Source organism: Perca flavescens, chromosome 8 (genome assembly GCF_004354835.1).
Source record: "Perca flavescens isolate YP-PL-M2 chromosome 8, PFLA_1.0, whole genome shotgun sequence".
NCBI classification, from domain to species: Eukaryota; Metazoa; Chordata; class Actinopteri; order Perciformes; family Percidae; genus Perca; species Perca flavescens.
In genome coordinates, this window is record NC_041338.1 from 9,889,954 (window position 1) to 9,901,304 (window position 11,351).

Sequence of the window (11,351 nt, forward strand, 5' to 3'; positions counted from 1 at the left end):
CGCTTTTAAGTGGCAACAAGGATGTCAAATGGATCCAGTAACATCTGTAGAGGCACTGCAATAGCTGGAGAATCACTAATTGGCAGCTTCAGTCAAGTTAATTTGCACTGAGATAAAATCTCTCCTCCTTCCAATAACCATATGGGTTTAAAAACATCCTTGATGTTCTTTGAAACGGTCAACCTTACATCACGTTCAAATGACTAAAGAGACTATACAGCATTTTTGATGATATATAGTGAGTGCTAAGACAACCGCTCAATGGTGTTTTAAGCCCCCAACATCAACTTCTAGGCAGCGCTGCGACCGTCGACTTCAAGGCACCTAACCCTAACCTTAACCCTAACCCTAATCATTGCCTAATCTGAGTGCGACGTTGGGGGCTTAAAACACCAAACACCAAGAAAACCACTAATAACCAGTATTCTTTTTTGACTATTTATTAATCGCAGATTTCTTTAAACCAAAAGTGCCATACATTTTCTGGTTTTTGCCTCTCAAATGTAAAGACTTCCTGCTTTTCTCTGTTTTATATCATTGGAAATGTCTTGGGCTTTTGGACTGTTGGTTGGACAAAATGAGCAATGTTAAAATTTAAGCTTGGGCTGTGAGAAATTGAAATTGATTATGAAAATAATCCACAGGTTGATTGATAATAGGAATATGAATTAGCTGCAGGCATAATGATATATCTATAATAAAAAGCTGTGATAACCATTGTCTTTAGAGGAGTCAACACTAGGTGCCTTGAAGCATATCACTCATATTAGGGGTTTCCTTTTTACATAAAAGTCCAATATTAACATGCGCAAATGTAAATGTCCTTAATTTAGGTTGTGATCCCTATTTTTATCTAGTTTTGAATTTGTCAGTTATACAATGATATCTTTGAATATCTTTTCCAATATAATTTTAAAGTAAACAGTATACACTGTAACATCAATAACATGTTAGTATTTAGATCTATACTGATTCAAAAACCCTTACTATAAATTTTAATCAACCATTTACAATTTATTTTATTACAGTAAACAATCAATCAATTCAGTCTGGCTTGTTTCCATTCAAATAAAATATGTTAATATTACTTCACCCCTTACCTTCAGTTTTGATTGAAACTCCCTGGATTTTCTTCTGGCTAAAACCTGGATATGACTGGATACCTGGAGAGAGGAACAGAAAAGAGAGGGGTTGGAGGGTAGAAAAGAGAGGAGAAAGGACCAAACAGTGAGTTGCCATGGTTATGAAAGGACTATTGCCACACAGAAAGGGTACACACACACACACACACACACACACACACACACACACACACCGCTGACAACAGTGAAAAGACCCATCTTTGCACATCTTTTGAGAGAGCGAAAAGACACTTGGAACCACAGGCCAAGATCTGAGATACTAATATCGTATTTCCACTGCATGGTACGGGAAGGCTCAACTTAACTTGACACTTGTTATTGATTCTGCATTAGCAAAAGTTGTGGATAGTACCTGGTAGTAGATAGTACAGCATGATTGGATTTAGTGCACACTCCCATTATTACCTGTTTCCTTGTCCGCGTCTTGCCTGTTCGAAGCTTGATGTATCTGGCTATCAGCTCATTTCGACCTGGAGGGAAAAGACACAGAACATACTGGTAAAACATTAGCCTTTTTTATAGATTCTAGATTATAGGTAGCGTAGGTATGTAGTGTGTGTGGGTGTAGTCTCACCATGCTGGCTGTCACTTTTACACAGACATCAATTCGGCTCTGTTACTACCTCCGCTGTCAGCCTAACATCAAATCAACAAATCAACTCTGTCCCACAAATCTGTGCAACATTACCAACTTGAACAGGCTGTGTGAAAAGGGCTATTCACACACACACACACACACACACACACACACACACACACACACACACACACACACACACACACACGTTAAACCCTATTTAAACTATCTTTCCTTTTCACAATCAGAAATCATATGACCCTAACAACTTAGTGCCTGATTTAGCGCTGTTGACCCAGCGACTCTGTGACGTGCATTTTCACATAGTAGGCCTTTAATCACAGATACCCCTGTTGAGACACACACACACACACACACAATACAGGTATTCATGCTGACCGGCCGTCCCTTGATTAAAGGAACCAGCAGGACAGCTGTACCCATGCACATAGGCGCACAGACATGCGCTTACAATGCTGAATAATTCAACCCATTCAATAGGGAGCATAGCAGGCTCAGCATGACCTGGCTAGTATAGATTAGTGGGGGAGAGGGAGACAGAGAGAGAAAAGGAGCAGAAAACCACAGCGTTACATCCAGAAAACCTGTGACAGAGATGTGTTCATATGTTAGGGCTGCACAATCCATTGAATATTATTTCCCAATCACGATTTTGGCTTCTTTCAATTAAATTAACGACTGTGATATTGTTGAAGTCTGCTCTGCAATTTGCTCTGCATATCCTATCTAGCACTTCCTAAAGTAATATCACGACTCGGGAAGGACTAAGTCAGCCAGTGGCATTACACATGGCCATTTACCGTTTACATCAAACAACAGGCTGCTAGAGTATAACCAATCAGACATCCACACACATCCTGTCGCACTGTCGCACTGTGCTTGCTCTTGGGGGAATTACTAGAATTGTTGGGACTTTATAAATTATAGTGTAGTCTAGACCTACTCTATCTGTAAAGTGACTCGAGATAATTCTTGTTATGATTTGATACTATAAATAAAATTGAATTGAAAATGTAATCAGACTGCTCGACTCAGCCAGATATTTCGCTGGTGGAGAAAGAGGATAGCCTGCAGTGTTTACACTGTATAAATTAATTAAATTATTAAATTATTATTTATAAATTAGCCTATCGGCTAGAGGACTAGTTTAATCTTGACACCAGGATGAATTTCAGCTTGCATGCACATTGTACACTGTAACAATATTAGCTGCTGTGTTTCAACAATGTTAACATTGTTGAAACACAGCAGCTAATATTGTTACAGTAGTGAGGGCAACAAGCTGCTGTAGAGTTGTCACTGCACTGCATCTCTGCCATAATCATGCAGCCCTATTATATATAAACACATTAGTTGATAGTGTTTGCACTACAGTGGCCTCCAAAGTCTGACCAGGTTACAACTTCAGAGTCCTCAAAATTCAAAGACGACATTTATTTTTTATTTCATGAAATTATGTGTTATCCATCTATCTATCTATCTATCTATCTATCTATCTATCTATCCATCCATCCATCCATCCATCAATCAATCTAGGCTGGGCTGCATTAACGCGTTAATCGCGATGCAATTAAGGGCTGACTGGATGGGATTGCATGTCGCTGCAGGATGCTGTGGTAGCCATGCTGGTTGCAGTATGCCTTCAATTTTGAATAAATCTCCGACAGTGTCACCAGCAAAGCACCCCCACACCATCACACCTCCTCCTCCATGCTTCACGGTGGGAACCAGGCATGTAGAATCCATCCGTTCATGTGAGCCAGTTTCGTTGTAGCGCTTGATGGTTTTTGCGACTGCACTTCAAAGTTTTCGCAATTTTCCGGACTGACTGACCTTCATTTGTTAAAGTAATGATGGCCACTCGTTTCTCTTTACTTAGCTGATTGGTTCTTGCCATAATATGAATTCTAACAGTTGTCCAATTGGGCTGTCGGCTATGTATCATCCTGACTTCTGCACAACACAACAGATGGTCCCAACCCCATTAATAAGGGAACAATTAAACAGTTAATTAATTTAATTAACCCTGACAAGGCACACCTGTGAAGTGAAAACCATTTCAGGTGACTACCTCATGAAGCTAATTGAGAGAACACCAAGGGTTTGCAGCGCTATCAAAAAAGCAAAGGGTGGCTACTTTGAGGAATCTAAAATACAAGACATGTTTTCAGTTGGAAGGTTTTCCTAACTAGTCTAACAGTAGCTTCAAACGGAGACGGAGGGAAGAAGTGATTTCTCATTGAAAAACGATTTTACTTCAATACTGAGAGCACAAAACGGTAAAATGCCACCAAAGGCAAAAGCAGAGGTGAAATCGGATGAAGAATGTGTGTCACTCACACATGTTAATGAACTGATGCAGCAACAAAAGGAAATGTTTGTGGCGCTGCTTGAACAACAACATAACAACTTCAAAGGCTTTGTTAAAATCATTATGGACTCCACAAACAGCAGACTGGATGCAATAATTAAGGATCTACAGGACATAAAAACCAGCTTGTAATTTACGCAAAAAGATGTGGATGACATTAAAACGGATAACGCGAAGCAAACTGAACGCTGCAACGCTATGCAGTCAGACATCTTTAAAGTCTGTGACAGCTTACTGGCAGTCACTGACAAAATGGAGTATTTGAAGGGACAATCCAGGCGTAACAACCTTGTTTTCGAGGGAATACAAGAGGCACCAGGAGAGACCTGGGCCGAGACGGAGGAGAAAGTGAAAAAAGTGCTGGCGGAGAAGTTACAGCTGCAGCGAGAGATTGAAGTGGAGAGGGCCCACCGTACAGGGAAACCTGGAGGAGACAAAACAAGGCCAATTGTGGTGAAATTTCTGAGGCACAAGGACAGATCTGCCATATTACAACGCACTAAGTTACTGAAAGGATCAAAAATGTTTATCAATGAGGACTTTACGGATACTGTCAGAAGAACAAGGAAGGAACTGATGCCGGAGTTGAGGGCGGCAAGAGAAAGAGGGGACACTGCCCATCTACGACAAGACAAAAAAAATAGACGTGAAACATCTAATCTATAATCAGGTATGCTGAATCGCTGACTGTATCATGTCATTGTTCACAACTAATACCTGTAGGCCTACTGGAGAAAATCAACTACTACAGAGGATTGTTGATCTGGACAAACTAGAGCTGAACACCTTTCAATACACGGAACATCACTCACAGGACTTGGAAAATGATATTGATCCAGTAAACAACTTTTTCCTCAACACCAACAGCAATTGCTTTTATTACAATAATGAACAGTTCAATTGCTCAGTTAAGACAGAAAAACAATTATCTATAATCCACTTTAACAGTAGAAGCCTATATGCTAACTTTCATAACATTACACATTATCTAAATCAATTTAAACAGCCTTTCAATATAATTGCTATATCAGAAACTTGGATAACTAGTGAAAAGGGTTCAGATTTTGAAATTAAAGGATATGAAATGTGTTGTATTAACAGGGAAAACAAGAAAGGGGGTGGTGTGGCTTTGTATGTGGACCAGAAATTAAATTACAAGGTGGTGGAAAATATGTCAACAGTGGTGGATGATTTACTTGAATGTGTTACAATAGAAGTTTGTAGGGAAAAAAAGAAAAATGTTATTGTAAGTTGCATCTATAGATCACCAGGTTCTAATATTGATTCATTCAAGGACTGGATGGAGGTTAACATTACAAAAACAAATCAGAAAGTTATGTTCATCTGTGGTGATTTTAACATTGATTTTCTAAATCCTAATAAGCACAACATGACAGAGGATTTTATTAGTACAATGTATAGTCTGGGCTTTCTTCCCAAAATTACCAGACCCAGTAGGATTACTTCCCACAGTGCAACATTAATTGATAATATTTTTTCAAATGACATGGATAACCTCACAGTGAGTGGACTATTAATAAATGACATCAGTGACCACTTACCAGTTTTTACAGTTTACAACCGCAACTATACATCTAAAAAGGAGATTCAACCTCTATTCGGGTCAGAACAGAAGAGTCAATGGTTGCACTGAAAGATGATCTGCTCTCATAAGACTGGGAAATAATATATCAGGAAAACGATATTGACAATGCATATGAAGATTCCTAAGAATATTTAAATTATTATATGATAAGAATTGTCCGATAAAAAAATATTGCAAAAAACAAAAATACAATGATAGACTGTGGATTTCAAAAGGATTACAAAATGCCTGTAAAAAAAAGAATTCACTTTATAGGGAATTTATTAAACAGAACTATAGAAGCAGAAAATAAATATAAAAAATATAAAAATAAGTTAATTAAGATTATGAGAATTTGTAAGAAAGAATACTATTGTAAATTATTAGATAATAAAAATAATATGAAGGGTATATGGAATATACTAAATAGTATTACAAGAAAGGGTACGAGTCAGTCTAATTATCCCCAGCATTTCACTTGTAATGAAAAGAACATTAATAATATGGAGGACGTGGTCAATAATTTTAATAAATATTTTGCAACTGTTGGACCAGATTTAGCTGAAAAAATTCCTGTTCCGCAGATAACTGATAACAGATACAATGATCTTATTGAAAGAAATCAATGCTCAATGTTTCTTAAAGCTGTAGAAGAAAAAGAAATAATAGACATTGTTAAAAAATGCAAAACTAAAGCATCCACTGATTGTAACGAAATAGATATCAAGATAGTAAAAAATGTAATTGAGGGGATCTCACAACCATTAACTCATATTTTTAATTTGTCATTCCAAACTGGTAAATTTCCAACTAAAATGAAAACCGCAAAAGTCATACCTTTGTATAAAACTGGAGATAAACACCACTTCACAAATTACAGGCCGGTCTCTCTACTGTCACAATTTTCAAATTCTTGAAAAACTCTTCAATGACAGATTAGACAAATTCAAATTACTTACTGATAGTCGATACGGATTTAGAAAAAACAGGTCAACATCACTAGCTTTAATTGATCTCATTGAAGAAATCACAAATTCCACAGACAAAAAGAAATATGGAGTGGGAGTATTTATTGATTTGAAAAAAGCATTTGACACAATTAATTATGACATTAATTAATAAATTGGAACGGCTCGGGATTAGGGGGATAGTGTTGAAGTGGTTAAGCAGTTATTTAAAAGACAGGCAACAATTTGTGAAGTTGGGAGATTATACATCTGAATGTTTGGACATTGCGTGTGGTGTCCCCCAGGGGTCAGTATTGGGACCAAAATTATTTATCCTCTATATAAATGATACATGTAAAGTATCTGAATTAATGAAATTTGTATTATTTGCAGACGATACAAACATCTTTGGTTCTGGTCAGAATTTACAGCAACTCTTGGATATAATCACTTTAAAATTCAGAAAAATAAAACAGTGGTTTGATATGAATAAGCTATCATTAAATGTGAGTAAAACCAAATTCATGATATTTGGTAATCATAAATCAATCAATCATGTACAGTTACAAATAGAGGGTGTTAATATAGAAAGAGTATGTGAAATGAAATTTCTTGGAGTGATTATAGATGACAAGATTTGCTGGAAACCTCATTTAAAAAATATCCAAGCAAAACTGTCTAGAAGTATTGCAGTTTTGGCTAAATCAAAGCACAGTTTACACAACAAATCACTTCACATCTTGTATTGTTCAATGGTGTTACCGTATTTAAATTACTGTGTAGAGGTTTGGGGTAACACATATCACAATTCATTGAAATCGTTAATTATACTTCAAAAAAGAGCAATAAGAATAATTCACAACACTGGATATTTGTAACACACCAATTCACTATTTTTACAGTCTAAAGCATTAAAATTACTTGACCTAGTTGAATTTCAGAAAGGTGTAATTATGTTCAAAGCGAGAAACAATTTATTGCCTGGCAACATACAGAAAATATTTTCTGAAAGAAAGGGGGGCTATGACTTGAGGGGAAAGTCAAATTTTAAGACTCCCAGTTTTCGCACTACAAAGAGAAGTTTCTGTCTATCTGTCAGCGCCACTAAATTGTGGAACACACTAAGTAATGAATTAAAGCAATGTCCAAACATATTCCAATTTAAAAAGATGTTCAAAGAAACTATATTCCAGAGGTACAGATAACAACAGTGCAATTAATTAATAATCTGGGCTTACATTAAACAATGTTTAATATGTGTAGAATTATTGTTTATAGGTAAATATATGAATTTCCATTAATTACAATTTTTGTATCTCTGTTGACTTATTATTATAACATTATTATTATATTATATTATTAGTAGAACACATTTAATAGGAAAGAGAGTATGAAGTAAGTTACTGTTCTAAATGAATGCGCTACATTAAATCAAAAAGGAAATGTGGATTTATTATTTCCAACTCGTCCTCTGAACACCACAAGATGGCGCTAAAACACACACGCTGCAAGAAGTAAGTTATACTGGCGCTCTGGACTGACTTTGTTTCACAGCGAATAACGTTATCTCACATCCCGTTCACTGTTCAGCTCGCTGCTTCAGGCTGCGATGTACGTTACACATCGCGGATCAAATTCTTCGTAAAAGTCGTTATATTGTTTTGGGGACAATGATATGGCTGGATAGCTAGCTTGTCTTGTTGTTCAACATACTGTCAAATTATTTTTACTGATTGCCAACTGTACACAATGTTATTGACTTTGGATATTGCTAGCATAACGTTAGCTTCCTGGCTCGTAGCTAAACTGAAGGGTTCTATCAGCTGAGCGGACTATATAAATATCTCCGGTTGCTAAGGGAGGCAAGTCGTATCTAAGGTCCTTCCTAATTCCTGGTGGAGTGAACAATGTTTGCATTGCATAAGAACCTGATGGATGGGAATGATTGTTCCAGGTATTAGTCAAACCGTCAGGCGTAACCAGGGAAACGGAGTTATTGTTTGGATAAACTTTAGATTTCGATTGTAAAACTAATGTTTTAAAAATATGTTATTTGGCAAGTGACCATGGTATAAGCAGGTTAATGCCCTTCGAGGTGTCCATTGTCAGGAATTAATGGCCTTCGGCGGAGGCAACGGTTCACGCTGCGCGTCGGACGGTTCACGCCTTGCCGTCGTCCATTAATACCTGACAATGGACACCTCGTCGGGCATTAACCCTTACACATATACATACATATACATATATATATACACATACATACATACATACATACATACATACATACATATACACATACATACATACATACATACATACATACATACATATATACACACACACACACACACGGTGGTCACACACTGGTCAGTTTTCTGTTCCGACCAAGTGGAAAACCAATATCAGGCCAGCTGGCCAACTGATGGTCAAGATCAGCACAAAGCCAAACCTCTCTACACACTACCCTGGCTCACAACAATAGCCCTAACTAACTAGCAGATGGTGTGTGTGCATGTGTGTGTCTTCTGACCAATCCCATTCTCACTGGGTTAGGGAGCTTAGACTGATAACATCTACAGCTACCCATTCAGGTGTTTTCCTTCTAGCAGACAAAAATGCTGCAGCTGACGACAGCACTCACACAAACACACGCACACCACTGCCAACACACTCACACTCCTGGCTGCTGAGGCTGACATCTGACTCCAGAGGGGCCAGCTGGTCTTTCTAGGAGGCTTAACGGTAAATTATCATCCTTCACTAACCCTGCGGCACACACCCTGGCCCTCCCTCTTTCTCAAAAACCACACACACACACACACACACACACACACACACACACACACACACACACACACACACACACAGCTCTGGCTGCTGCCCTTCTCCCCTCCTGTAGCGAATGGGCTTCCCTTCTGCTCCCTCCCTCTTCTTCTCTCTGTCGCTCTCTCTTGCTTTCTCTCTCAACTTGGCCTGTGAAAGACTTCAAGGCCAAAGTCAGATGTTCATTAACTGTGACAAACCGAAGCAACCCCCGACTTAATCTCCAGGCTGAAGCCACTCTGTGCAAGCAGATATTGAGGAAGACGATACAATAGAAAAAACATGGTTATTTTGGACCATTCAGTTAAGATTTGAAAACAGAAAAAAAGTGACTGATTCTACCGTAGATGTGAATAAGTCCAAGTGAGGTGATGAGGAGGGCATTCCCAAATTCAGATAAAATGACTGAAATGCAATACTTTCCACAAGGTCACAAACACGTAAACACCACACCAGAAACAAAATATTGACTAATTTGTCATTGAGAGAGCACCTGTGAGAATGAGTAAGCGTTCTATCAAACTCTGCAGTTTCCTTCTTTTCTGGTTTTCTTAAAAAAGAATTACTGCAGTAGTTTACCACAGCTCCCAACGCTTAGTTAGTAGAGTGATTAAGAGCTTCAGCTGTTTTATAGAATATCTTGAAAACCCTTTCAGAGTAAGTTCAAAGCCTCACTGACCTCGCTCGCTAACAAGGCTGCAGTACAGTAATGTATATTTTTGTGCACCCTCAGAAGACCTGAAAGACCGCAGGGGCTAACGCAGAGTGGAAGTTTGTGCTTGTTACGACATCCACGGGACAATTTAAGTGTTTTTAAGTGACAAGCCTAATTTGATGGTACAGTGTTGCACCTCGCAAAGACCCCCTGTCAATTATACAGCATTCAGCAATGAGACAGCTTTTGTGGATTCATTTGAGTTTCTCTAGGTGTCACTCTTAATATCTTTTTAGGCACAATGGCTCAAACCATCATTGCTCCTGCTAACCACACAGTTCATTTTTCATTTATCACAAAGAAGTTGCTAGCTTCTTTATACAGTAACTTGGAAATGTTTTGCTGCTGGGTGACATCACCTGCAGGGTTCACATCACATAAGACCAAAGATCAGCCAACAGCAGTTTGCAGTTCTATTTCGTATAGGCTTTGCCTTCTAAGAGCTGTTGCTATTGGGTTTATCCCTTCGCACATGCGCAGTCGTGAAGATTTCTTTCGTGCCCTTGTGCCCTGCACAGGCCTCTTACGTTCACAGTTACTGTATATTACAGTTGCGTGACCAGAGATCTGCTCCCTATTTTTCTTTAGCGACAAGCAGTTTGAAGACTTTGGTGCCACAATGGCGGCACCAAGATCGGCTCAAGGAGACGGCGCCCCACGGGCTGCAGTCTGCGCCTCTCCAAGCCCCAGCTCAAGCTCCACCTACCAGCGGCGCGGTCATGAGGCCCGGCAGGCAGCACCAACCTGGTCCAATCCACTCACCGATCCGATCCATAATCAATATATTATTTGATACATTAAACTTGTTCAATGAGAACAAGAAGAGGAATTGGTCTATGTTCTGCTTGTAGACCTTGTGTTGCAGGTGGCATTGACTACATACCTGCAAACTCAGAAGTAGGCCTGCACAATTGGGGAAAAAATATGAATCACGATTTTTTAGCTTAGAATTGATATCACGATTGTGTAATGTTTACTGCACACATGAACCATGACAAAACAAAACAAATTGGCAGTACCAAACAGATTTGTTTTCATCACCACAAGCCTGTAAATAAATTTAGAGGCTTCAATGCTTTACAAAGCATTTATAAATGAGTTGCAAAGGCTAGTAAAAAAGAGACAAGTAAAAAAAGTATTTGTAACCCTTGTTACGATGTAGTAAGAATG

General features: G+C 38.5%; 1 protein-coding gene across 1 annotated transcript in view; it reads right to left on the reverse strand.

The window, feature by feature from the left end:
- LOC114559983 (transcriptional enhancer factor TEF-1) overlaps window positions 1-11,351 on the reverse strand; it is a 114,119-nt gene that overhangs the window by 66,231 nt on the left and 36,537 nt on the right. The window contains exons 3-4 of the mRNA XM_028585073.1: window positions 1,548-1,612; window positions 1,101-1,163 (exon numbers count right to left, since the gene is read on the reverse strand). Coding sequence (XP_028440874.1) covers window positions 1,101-1,163; window positions 1,548-1,612 — 128 coding nt within the window. The remainder of the gene's footprint in view (window positions 1-1,100; window positions 1,164-1,547; window positions 1,613-11,351) is intronic.